Source organism: Accipiter gentilis, chromosome 2, assembly GCF_929443795.1.
Source record: "Accipiter gentilis chromosome 2, bAccGen1.1, whole genome shotgun sequence".
NCBI classification, from domain to species: Eukaryota; Metazoa; Chordata; class Aves; order Accipitriformes; family Accipitridae; genus Astur; species Astur gentilis.
Window position 1 is genome coordinate 14,972,580 of NC_064881.1, and position 12,984 is coordinate 14,985,563.

General features: G+C 35.7%; 1 protein-coding gene across 1 annotated transcript in view; it reads right to left on the minus strand.

The window, feature by feature from the left end:
- The window catches only part of LOC126050521 (aspartyl/asparaginyl beta-hydroxylase-like), an 80,055-nt gene that overhangs the window by 60,317 nt on the left and 6,754 nt on the right, over positions 1 to 12,984 (minus strand). The window contains exons 8-13 of the mRNA XM_049828487.1: positions 12,509 to 12,553; positions 11,681 to 11,716; positions 7,998 to 8,036; positions 6,622 to 6,666; positions 5,101 to 5,148; positions 4,051 to 4,095 (exon numbers count right to left, since the gene is read on the minus strand). Of these exons, the coding sequence (XP_049684444.1) occupies positions 4,051 to 4,095; positions 5,101 to 5,148; positions 6,622 to 6,666; positions 7,998 to 8,036; positions 11,681 to 11,716; positions 12,509 to 12,553 (258 nt within the window). The remainder of the gene's footprint in view (positions 1 to 4,050; positions 4,096 to 5,100; positions 5,149 to 6,621; positions 6,667 to 7,997; positions 8,037 to 11,680; positions 11,717 to 12,508; positions 12,554 to 12,984) is intronic.

Here is a 12,984-nt window from a genome sequence, read left to right on the forward strand (position 1 = left end):
AATGAGGAAGGGTCAAAGTTGTAAAGTGGAAACTTCTCTACACATAAGGGATTTCAGCAGTTGATAAATAAATGTAGGGTTATAAAAATGTCAAGGATACAAGATGAAAGGAGGGGGCGGGGAAGAACCCTTAGATATTTTAAATCTCAACATATACAAGGGGGATCAAAATCCAAATACAGAGAGTAAAGGTTTCCCCAAAACTGTAATATTCTTCCTTAAAATGTGTCTCCAACAAGTACCATTCTATCACAACCACTGCAATTTATGTGCCAGTGTAAAACAGGATTAGTCAAAAATCCAAAATCAGTAAAATTTCAAGCTGGCCTACCATACCACTGAAGTGCATTAGTTTTCAAAAATACAGACTGTAAACTGCAGTTAAGATAAGACTACTGCTGGAAAGCAATCTTGGTAATAATTTTAGTAGTAAACTTAGAGAACTAGGAAATAGTACCTACAGATACCTCAAGATGCAGTTGCCTAGTATTTTTTTTTTGTGATATGCCCTTAAGTCAGCAAAAACTTTTGACTTGCACTCCAGCATATTCAAATCCCACACCTGATCTCTTCACTGGTGATATGAGAATGTTCCTCACAGCTAAATTCATCCTCTGAACTATCTCCTGTTTTCTTTCCAAAACAAATAAGTTCTTATGTTTCAGATAAAAATGAAACAACTGCTCCTAATCTGATACACACTGGTGCCACCATGCTTCAAATGAAGTTACCTGAATTTATACTGCCGACAAATAAGGACTCTATAGTGATATTTCATAGTATCTTTTACACTGCCTGAAGTTATGTTTGTTACATAAATAGATACAACTTTCATATATGTAAAAAGCACATATGTGCATAAAGGTGTTCTTCATTCAGAAGAGAGTTCTTGACTGTCTCTAGTACAGTGAACTTTAATATTATTGCTGAAATAACAGGAAATACTAGCTTTGAATACCTGATGAAATGAAATCACATGACAAAAGAAGAAAAGACTTCTGGCTACAACAACAAAAAACCCCATACTGAATGCTCCATCACAAATAATAATAATAGTAATAATAATAATGAGAATAATAATAATCCCTGGTAAATATGAATTTCATATTCCAAGAGGAAAATGTGAGAATAATGTTACCTTCAAACTGAAATTTTCACATCTTAAAAGGCAGGTAAACATACTTAATAGTAGGAAAAAATAGTAATTTAATAGTAATAAAATTTTTATTCCTGGTCAGTAGTTTACTTATGTCCCCTGTTTCTTTTCTCAATTTTCAGAGATGCTATTTGAATTCTACTTTATGTGCTGAAACCATAAGCTTTTTACAAAAACTAATAAACAACAATTCTTCTGCCATCAAAGTGATTCCACATAACTACACAAATTACTAAAGATTCTTAAGTATGTTAGTACATTGTTGTAGATTTTGTGCTGATCTACTTCCTAAATGAAGAATCATGTACATGGTACTACATGCAATAGTTATTTGTGTGTTTAATAACTGAATAAATGGAGTTTGATTGTTTGTCTCACTTTTTCCTGTGAAGGGAAAATCCAGTGCTGCTATTATTATCTATTTCCACAAGATATACCACGATAGAGCTAAGCCTAATATCATGGTTTAAAAAGTGTGTTGCACTAGTTTTGAAAAAAACTGAAGGTAATAAAAATAAATCCAAAAAACCTATTGAAAGGATCAGAAATACATACTATTTCAGAGTAAAACAATATATTTTTTTTTTATTCTAACAGTGTTTCAAAACAGTAAAGACTCTCTTTTTATCACAATACAATAAAAGGAGAGTGGACAACTACGCTCAATTCCACCATCTTACTTGAAAGTCCATCTGCAATTAAAGGAGTGATCGTCCCCCTGTACTCGGCACTAGTGAGACTGCACCTAGAATACTGTGTTCAGTTTTGGGCCGCTTACTGCAAGGAAGTCACTGAGGTGCTGGAGAACATCCAGAGAAGGGCAACAAAGCTGGTGAAGGGTCTAGAGAACAAGTCCTGTGAGGAGCAGCTGAGGAAACTGGGGTTGTTTAGCCTGGAGAAAAGGAGGATGAGGGGAGACCTTGTTGCTCTCTACAACTACCTGAAAGGAGGTTGTAGCCAGGTGGGTGTTGGTCTCTTCTCCCAAGTAACAAGCAATAGGACAAGAGGAAATGGCCTCTAGTTGCACCAGGGGAGGTTTAGATTGGATATTAGGAAGAATTTCTTCACAGAAAGGGTTGACAAGCACTGGAACAGGCTGCCCAGGGAAGCAGTTGAGTCACCATTCCTGGAGGTATTTAAAAGGCGTGTAGACGTGGTGCTTAGGGACATGGTTTAGTAGTGGACTTGGCACTGTTAGGTTTACAGTTGAACTTGACTATCTTAAAGGTCTTTTCCAACCTAAATGATTCTATGATTCTAAATGGAATATTTGGAAAACCATCCACTGCTGTACAATACATGTTAGACTGGGTTTTTTTGGTGAAGGTAGGAAATTCATTTACTGCTGCAAGACTGAGCCATAAATTACCGCACAAAAAGTGATAGAAATGGGTCACAAAAACAAAAATTAAAGATTTCAAGTTGATACTTGGATTCTGAATTTAGTTTTAAAATAGTGTATATGTCAAGAGATCACCTCAATATCCTCATATCAATACAACTGACACTGTGCAGTGGAATTACCTACTGTTGCAATTTTGCAATAGACCTATAAGGGCCTTTTTGTTATTTTAACTTTAAGCAGCAACATTTTCTGAGAGAAAACATCTTTTCTTCTTCTAAAATTCCAACTTAAAGCACAACAAACCAACTGAACACTACCCTTGCTGAACATCTTGCCTATGCTGTCAAAGGTAACTACTTCTTGTTCCTGCACTGATTATAAGCTTTGGTTAAAAATATTTCATATTCATTATGAAACAAACCATTTTTAGATAAGGCACCTGTTACTGAATACCTATGCCTTCAAACATTTCAACACATCACGTGGCTGTTATGATAAATAGGTTATAAAGACCTCACAGACAACACAGTTACATATTGATATGAGCACTTGAAATCACCTCAGTTAAGGTTGAGCATGTAAATTAAAACATGAACTAAACCATGCCTCCAATCTGAACTGGGCAACCACAAAGGCCTCCTATGTTTTTTCACTTCTCTGTCTACTTTTGGCATACCCAGGAACAAAATACGAGTTTCCCTTCCCACAAAGAAAAGCAAAACCCCTGGGCACCACACCACACAAGCGCTTCTGCATATTGCAAAGATTAACTAACCCAGAAGGGTGCTCAGGCTAATCAGAACAAAACAGAAATAATGCTGTCAGGGCTGTTGGATTGCAGCTTCTGTAATTTAAGGCCCAGAGATACAACTCGGTGTTTCACTCAACACAACTACTTCATTACGAAGAACAAACTAGCAATTTGTAATAATTAACTCCAAAAAGCAGATGAAATGTAACAACATATAGTCTTCAAATTTAGAAGATACTCTAAAAATGGTTTTGGTAAAATCTATGTTTACTACTGTCAGGCAACAGATGGAAGAGCTGGAAGTGCTCTTGTTCTTAAAATCAGTTATGTCAAGAAAAATGTGATAGCGTGACAAAACAGTCCTGTTTTCAGAGCAGCGCCCAAATAATGTGGCGCAGTTGGACTCCATTAGATCTGACTGATACACAGAGAAGTGACAGTATCACGACCCAGGAACAGTTACTCTGGAAAGGAAGTACACACATATTTTGAGCCCTGAAATTTTTATACTTCCCTTTAGAGCAAAAGTATCTACCTCTGTCTGAATCATTAAAAGTTAAATTGTAAATTAAAACTACTCACAGTTTTACTTGGAATGCTTTCGTATAACCCAGTAACTATTACTAGCATATATCCAGTACAAGATAAAAATTATTACTTCAAAAACAGGAAACAACTTTAAATGACAATACTGATAACCCTTCACTCCTCTCCACAAAGTAATTTGTTTACAAACTTTCCATGTAGCTATAGCTTCATTTTTTGGGGAAAAAAACCAAGCACTTAAAATTAACTTACCCACTAGATCATCATTTGAATAATCCTCAGCTTGAACAGGCATTTCTGCAAGTCAAAAGTATACAAACAATTCAAACTGGATGCTTCTCCAAGTATCTACAAAAGGCTGCATTTTTTTCCCTTATGCTCAACCAGTGACCTATCAAAACTACCCTGTAATACTATTTTTGCAGAACTGGGATGCAAATTTTCCTCAGCTGAATTTTCCCAGAGGAAAGATTAATACTTAAGTAGACCAATGAGTAAATTGCAGGATTGCACAGTTTCAAAAATGATATGTCAGAATTCTGAAACTACACTATCCGAAGAACAAACTTGCCACAGTTTCACATGCTACTACAGTATGGACTTAGAAAACATTCTCATACTTATTATGTTCCCAGCTGTAACTGTGAAATATTTGACTTCAAAATTCAGGTCTTTTTAATTCTGTATGTATGTTTAAATAGACATCACATGTCACTGAGCACTATTACTGCTAATAGACTGAAGGTTGCACATAGCTCCCAGTTCATGCATGGAAGGAGTCAGGCTCACCAGAAAAGAATTCATAATAGCCAGGATGCTGGTTGTAGACACTAAGAATCAAAGTGAGGGAGATATATTCTCTGACTCGGGAAGCCCATAAATGAAGTACTCAAAGATGGGGAGACACTCCACTTTATTTCTTACATATACTCTCTTTCCTGAGTACGCACTACTGACTGGCTGGTGGGAAACAGAGCATAGCAAAGAAATCTTCAGCTTCATATGACCTAATATGGCCATTTTTATCAATGTAAGTTTTTCTGAACTGGAAGCACTCTCAACTTCTAAAACTGAAGAGTGCTCTGCAAGCCATTAAAATATTGTCATTAAAAACCCCAAGATGCTAGATTCCAACAACACAGTTATGTTTGTCCTTAAAAGAAAAAAGCTGCAGAAAAACTTATAAATGTATTTTTATTGCAGCATAGTATTCTATTCCATGGTATTTATAATTCTCAATGTATTTATTTATTTATTTATTTATTTTATGTAGCAAACTCATGCGAAAGATAATACACAAACCTGATTCCTCTGGTTCAGTGGCCACAACATCTTCTGTATGCTTGCTTTCTACCATTACAAACAAAATAAGTGTTGAAAGTTACACACAGTGTGTTAACAATTTTGTTTTTATTCCCCATCAGACACCAAATCAAATTAGTATCAAACAAAAAGGAAGGCTTAAACTGCAGAACAACCAATTAGGTTAACTTAAGAGTAAATATAAAGGTACTGAATGCATTTAGGGTCCAAAAGTTTAGCTCCTCTTTGTTATTGACTTCCATTCCTATTACACCCCCCAAAAGCGATTTTGGTTACAATTGTTGTTTGTGTGAAACATTGTTGTTTGTTTCCCTATTTAATTATACTAGAACACATTTTTCAAATGGAAAACCTAAATAAATATAGCATCAAATCCTACACACTGTGCTCAGACTAAACTGCTTAGATAATTTTGCTCTAGCTGACTGAATGAACGTCATGTTTGAAAAAAATCTTGCTTAATGATATTTTTAACTTCTTAGAGCAAATATTCAAATCACATTTGACCCACTACTCATTTAAAATTCCCTGATGCCAGCACAATGAACAAAAATTTACAACTTAACCATTTTGAGTAGTACTGCGGGCAATCCTCGATAACAATACAGGCTAGGGGATGAATGGCTTGAGAGAAGCCCTGTAGAGGACTTGGGTATCCTGGCGGAAGGAAAACTGGACATGAGCCAACAAGGTGTGCTCGCAGCCCAGCAAGCCAACTGTATCCTGGACTGCATCAAAAGAAGCATGGCCAGCAGGTCGAGGGAAGTGATTCTGCCCCTCTACTCTGCTCTGATGAGACCCCACCTGGAATACTGCTGGAGTACTGCATCCAACATGGAGTTTCAGTACAAGACAGACATGGATCTGTCGGAACAGGGCCAGAGGAGGGCCACAATAACGATCAGAGGGATGGAACACCTCTCCTGTGAAGAAAGGCTGAGAGAGTTTGGGTTGTTCAGCTTGGAGAAGAGAAGAATCCAGGGAGACCTTATTGCAGCCTTTCAGTATATAAAGAGGGCTTATAAGAAAGATGGAGAGAGACTTTTTACCGAGGTCTGTAGCAACAGGACAAGGGGCAATGGTTTTAAAGTGAAAGTGGGTAGATTTAGATTGGCCATAAGAAGAAATTTTTCACAGTGAGGGTGGTGAGACACTGAAACAGGTTGCCCAGAGCAGTAGTGGATGCCCCATCATTGGAAGTGTTCAAAGTCGGGTTGGATGGGGCTTTGAGCAAGCTGATGTCCCTGCCCATGGCAGGGGAGTTGGGCCAGATGATCTTTTAAGTGTCCCTTCCAACCCAAACCATTCTATGATTCTATACAGCACATTTATCTGCTTTGTATTTCGTCTGTTTGTTTTTTTAATTATATTAACAGACATAAATGGAAGAATGGAAAAAACATTTCCTTTCATAAGCTATAAAAACGTATACCTCCATCAGATTTCAAAATGCACGTATTTCATCAAAACACTTTAAGATCACAATTACGAAATATGTACCTGGCTCTGTGGCTTCATTCACTTCCTCCAGAAAGTCCTCAACAGCTAAGAAAACATTCAATTCACAGCAATAATGAAGTCAAGCCCTCAACTGATGAAACTTACATATGACATAAAAGAACACAGCAAATAGACATATTTAACTCTGAGCAGTAAACTGCTAAAGACAAACAGGAACTTTGATGAATTTGAGGGGGAAAAAAAGAAATTAATTCTTCCCTGTTTCACTAAAGAATAGTTGTATTCATTATTCTAAGCATAATCAGTACTCCCACTTTCATCTTTTGCAGCATCAACTCCAACTGCTAGACATATTAAAACCCAACCAACCAAACTAAAAAACCTATACACTTTTACTTTAGAAGTCTTTTTATTTGGAGAAACATGCAACTCCTTGGTGAGTCTTACTTTCCTTCCTGAAGGACAATGAGCAAGTTCTTCCACTTAAATTATGGATTCCACAGAAAAATAAATTATTTTTATTTTCTTTGAATATGGCACCTTTTAACTCATTTGACTGTCCTCTTAAGCTTATGATCACAAAGGTGACAAACCAGATACTTACAATTTATTTACACTAAAGAATTTCTTGACTTCATTCTAAACTAAACAATTGTGCCTTTTTCAATCAGCTGTCTGAGATGACTCTCAAAAAAGCTGGTACTGCAAGACAACAAAGTATATAGGACCCAGAGAGAACATGCAGACAAATAATATTTTAATTGCTTCTGCTAATTAGACAAAGGCACTAGCAAAAAGTATGCATCAAAGAAGAGCTAGTATTGGCAGCCTGTAAGTTTTGAATGATCTTAAGCACTGGTTAAAAGGTTATGAGTAAGGCGCATGGCAGGCAGCAGGTTGAGTGTCTATGCTGAATTACTGTGTTCCAAATGTCCATAAAAAGCCACACACACCCCACTTTGTATCACTTGAGACCTTAAAGATGAATACTCAATGATGGTATATTAAAAGAAGATGTCTCAGTTCATAGTCAAAAACCTAATTCTATAACTACACAGACAGTAATGAACCTTTGCCATAATTGGCCACATATCATGATTGAAGATCACACACATGTATTAAGATTACATATTTCAATATATAAAAATACAAGGTTAAGTTAATGATTTTTATGCTAACTTGACTAAAATATTTCTCCAATTCTGAAAATCATTTATATTCCAATACATTCATTTTAGAGGTATTTCTACTTTAATTACATATGAAACAAAGATTTTTCTAATATGCTCCATATATAAAAATAGACATACATGGTGGGATGTGTGTGGGAGTATACACACACTCGACCCACACACATATACATACACACACACACACATCTATACACATTTTTTTATATATATACAGATATATACCTGTATCTTGAGTCTCAGTCTTCTTTTCATGTTTTGGTTCTGAAAGGAAAGAAAAATAAAGTTCCTGGGTGGTTGATATGTATAAAGTATCCTAAAAATTTGGTTGTTAAGCATCCAGTTCATTTCTTTACTGATAAATGCAAAGTTCTCAAAGATTTTCTCTAGTTTTGGGACCTGAATAGATATGTCAACCCTTTCTGGAGCTTGTAGTAGAAATTGTACACAAAACCCAAATACCAAATATAAACATAACACTGAAATTTCAAGCATTTCTAGCTACACATATGAAATACTGAAAACAATGACAACAATAAAGCTATAATTCTGTACAATTGTTATAATTCACCTACTCCTTAATCTTTGAGTAAAAAGCCAGTCTAGTTTTTGTAATTCTGAAGATGAAATATTTTATTTTACTTTCAATAATGTCTAAAAACGGACAAAATGCTATCCACCAATTGTCTGAATTTTCAATATACATTTACTGTGAATTTTAGAACTAAAGAAGTTCAATGTTCATCTAGTGTTTTGGATAATTTCATTACTTAACAGGTACTAACCTTCATCAGAAAAAGGTTATTTACGTAAGATTTTTTGTAAAAAATAAAATCTTTCTACTATTGTTTTATCTTAAAAGCACTAATAGTCACTTGGCTCCCCCTCCATCCCTTTAAAAAAAAAAAAAGTTCTTACAGCATATTCTTAAAAAAAAATCCAGAACTCTTAATTTCTAATGAAAATCTCAAACTTGCCTTCTTTCTCTAGTTTCACTGCTACAAACTGTATAAAACTCTTCATAAAACTACTGAATATTGTGTATAATAACTGAGCTCGTGTTTCAAGTTACATGATCAATCCATTTACACACTTCACTGTGGGCACATACACTCATTTCAACTAAAGAACTTTTTGCATTAGCAATAACTGCAGAAGGTAGGAAGAAATGATTCCTTTCAATACGCTTGACACACAAAGTAGGTGCAGCCTACCATAGGCCTTCAGTTTCTCCCAACACGGTGCAAGGTAGTAGTGATTACAGGAACTGCAGTCCTATTAGAGCTGGTCACTGATCTGATTAAGAACCAAGTCATACAAAGAGTCAGGAAAGAAACTGAACTGCTCTGGCCAACCAACCATCTTGGCACTGCCCTCTCAGCTTTCTGAGAAATTTAGAAAGCACCAGAATTGGAGAAAATATTACATCACAGGGTCTGCCAGAAGAGGAGAAATGCATCTCATAGAGATGGAGAAGATACATTGACTCTAGAATAGCAAAGCTTATACTTCTGCTGATTTCTCAGACATTTGCACCTGAAACTTTACAGTGAATCTTCTTGTGGATGTGAACTGTAGTTTTGGAGCTAATGTCAAAACTACAAGCTTTACATTTGAGAGAAAGAATTTCAGGTGTCCATGATGGCCTCCACCCCTTCTTTGACTTTAGAAAATGGGTGCTAAAAACTGTCTTCTCCAGAAAAAGAGCAAATCTGTTTCATTTTCGATCCAACCAAAAACATGCCAAAAGGTACAAGAAAGATAGGCCAGGAGACAACAGGGATGAAAACTAGGTACTACAACTGCTAAAATGGTGTCTAGTACATATTCATGAACAACTACAACTCCCATGACCTGAAAGTGGACAGACTGAACTCAGAAGGAAAAAATGGCGTATCACAGAATGATGGCCTCACATCTTTCAGCACATCTTGAGAGACATCCATGGTTGGCTGGTTAGCTCAAACCTTAAAGGACTGACAACATAAGATGAGCTTATAGGACTGAGTGTGGTGTCTCTCATCTTTTCTAGGGATCCTGATAACAATTGCTGATTATTTTCTCTGTTTGTTTCTGAGACACTCATGAGTGCCTGGAAGTAAGGGTGCCTGTACACAGGTCTGTCCTTGGAACAAAAAGTGACATTCTAAATAACTTTGTAAGTTCACCTAACTTTCAAGATGGAGGGGGCAGATGGACATTGGGGTGGGGGGCAGAATCAGTCAAATCTTGCAAATGTCAGGAACACTCAATGCCTCACCTGATTGGTCTTTTTCTTCTACACTGCTCCAGGCTGGAGCTTTCAAATTAAATTCCTCTAAAAAGTACAAAGGAAGCATTGTGCTTACTCTCACAACCAGAATGTCTCGAAGGGAGAACTTGGAAGCAAGACAAAATTCTGTTGTGAAAAGGCAAACTTTTATCAAAAGAAAAGCAGTTTGTCACAGATTATGTTGAACTGCAGGCACAATTTGCTGCGTAAAAAAGCCCAGCAATTTAGTAGCCAATAATAATAATTTTTTGACAAACATGTCCTACCTTGGAATTTTCTTTTGAGAAAAAGACTGGAACTTTCTATTCTCTTCATCAGCCTAATCAGAGGATTTGGAATAGTAAAGAAAGAGTAGGAAAAAACCTAAATCTGATTTATTTGATACTATTTAAAACTCTCATTGCAGCACACAGTAGCAATCACACATGAAAACAGTGCTTGTCAAAGCACAGATTAATCACAAAATAGAGTTATTAACTGTTATTGTGCCAGGGCGCCAAAAGAGACTGCAGAATATGAAATGGTTTTGGAACTGATTCTATGAAAAACTGACGCAAATTACTTTGGGAACCTCCATGATCATCTCTACTCCTAAAGCAGGTATAGATGACTCTTCCCCAGGGCAGGGACTGTGGAAGTGTTCTCTGTTCCTTTCACCACTACATATGAAGGAGCATGAAAAGTAAAGATTAAATTTGCACTTCTCCTTCATAACTAGGTGTGAGAAGCAAGAGTAGTGATTCTTGATTAGGAACTGATTGTAAAGTAAGTAAGGAGAGTAAACAATAAGCCCAGGGGAAAAGCTAGGTGTCTCTTGCTTTTCCATCCTATTGATGCCAACACATTTCATCAAGGTCATCACTGCTGAGGCAAATAATTCTTTTCTGCAGACTGAGAAAGACATGGACTAAGGGCCACTGAAAATCCTTCAATGGGATTTTGACTTCTATCCCAAAGGTGGATGTCAGAATTTCCCTCCTAATGACAAAGAATGAACCTCCAGGTTTTAGTCTCAAATATTTTGACATTAAAATTTGTTGTCCTTTGCTTGGGTTACATAAACAAGGAAAATAAACAAGAGTGCTTTGAAGATACACTTAACTTTTCTGAAGTATGGTAGTCCCTGGAAGGATGTCACAGAAGGAATTACAACCACATACCTTTGTTTCAAGACTGACCAGTAGTCGTCTTCTCATTAATTTTTTGATTCGGTCTCAGCAATCATTAGCAAATCATTAACCAAATCAAACTAAAACAGAGTAATCTCCAAAGAACTGCTTGTTACAGACAAGATGAAAATGTAACACTGAGCTATCCAGATGCAATGAACCACAGCTGACTTGGCCAGGGTTTCATGAGAAAAAGGGCATGCAAAGTCTTCAACATTCTTATTCCACATATGCACAAAGTACAACAAAAAGCACGAATATGGGAATATAACCTATATGCACGCTCTACACTTGGTCCAGTGTTAAAGATCAATTGATTGCTTACATACACAGGGGGTTTGAACATGAAAAAACCCCAAACTTTAATTGGGAACTTGCATAGAAAATTTTAACACAAAGTAATTTCAATTTCCTATTAATGATAGACTTTGATACTGTCATTTCACTATCTATAGCAGTTGTCATACCATGGTCTTCATTATAATCACCATGCACTCTATCCTCTGTTTAAAGAAAAAAAACATCAATATGAAAATTCATGGAATTTTAAGACAATACACACACACAAATAATACAGTGTCAAGTTTATCTAGAACAAAAAAGATATTCAAAATTATAGTATTTTATACTGTTAATAAGAGTTCAACAAAGGTGAAGATTTCTAAAAGATCCTGTGAGAAGAACTAAATCATTTTCTGGCATCACAAGATAGACTTAAAAAAAATAAAGCAGTATCAGTAGGTTTTTCTTATGCAGTTCATAACAGTAGGCTTTCCTTATACGGCTCCTGAACTCATCTACAAATTACCTACAATTCAGAATGGAAATACTCATAAATCATTTCTACATACAGCAAACTTCTACAGTGAAATTTTGTAACCTGCTTGTTATGGCTTGCTTGCTTTTTAAAAAATAAAAAAGTTTAAAGATACTACTTTTTCTCTGACACTTATCCCACTAACTTGAATATCTTTGGCAAATTCAAATTATTTTTTAATCCACAGAAACACTGCTATGCAATTTAAAATACAAACATCCATTCTCCTGGAAATTTAACCCTCAAAATATTATTCTGTGCATTTGGCTGACATTACAGAAAAGTAACATTCATGTAGGTCTTTGTATTTTTTTCAAAATGTAAATAAAAATATAGATGTAATAACTTACTAAGGAGCTGTTGCTATCTATGAGCTCCACTGTTGGTTTTCTTGTTTTTTGGGGGTTGTTTTTGGTCTTGGTTTGGGGCCAAAATTAAATGAAACTTCAATCAAAAGAACTAAGACTTTGGACTGTACCTGTGTAATGTTCCATAGCATCTTCTAGCATTAGGTCAGAGTCACCTTAAATAAAAATATTTAATATTTTATATTCTAATCAAATTTTCATGCAACTGGTAGATAGCACAAGAGGAGTTAAAAAGGTCACATATTTCACTCAAGAATAACAGAACTAAACATACTGAGTTAATACTACAATGTTTTATTTGAAAGTGACAGCTGCATTGTAAAACACATCCAGAGCTACACTGCAAGTCACACTATATAATAAGTTCATATGTATTTGTATTTAGGCTTAAAATAAGGAATACAAGTAGGTCTTTGACAATCCACTGCTTAGACTGGAAGACTCCTGACAGAACAAGTTACTTATGTATTTGTGGATTGGATTTGTGGATTGTTGTGTTCATAAATGTAATGATAACACATCTACAAAAACCAGGCTTATATGAAACTACCTGAAAAGCTGTTTGAAAATAAAACTGTGATGAAAT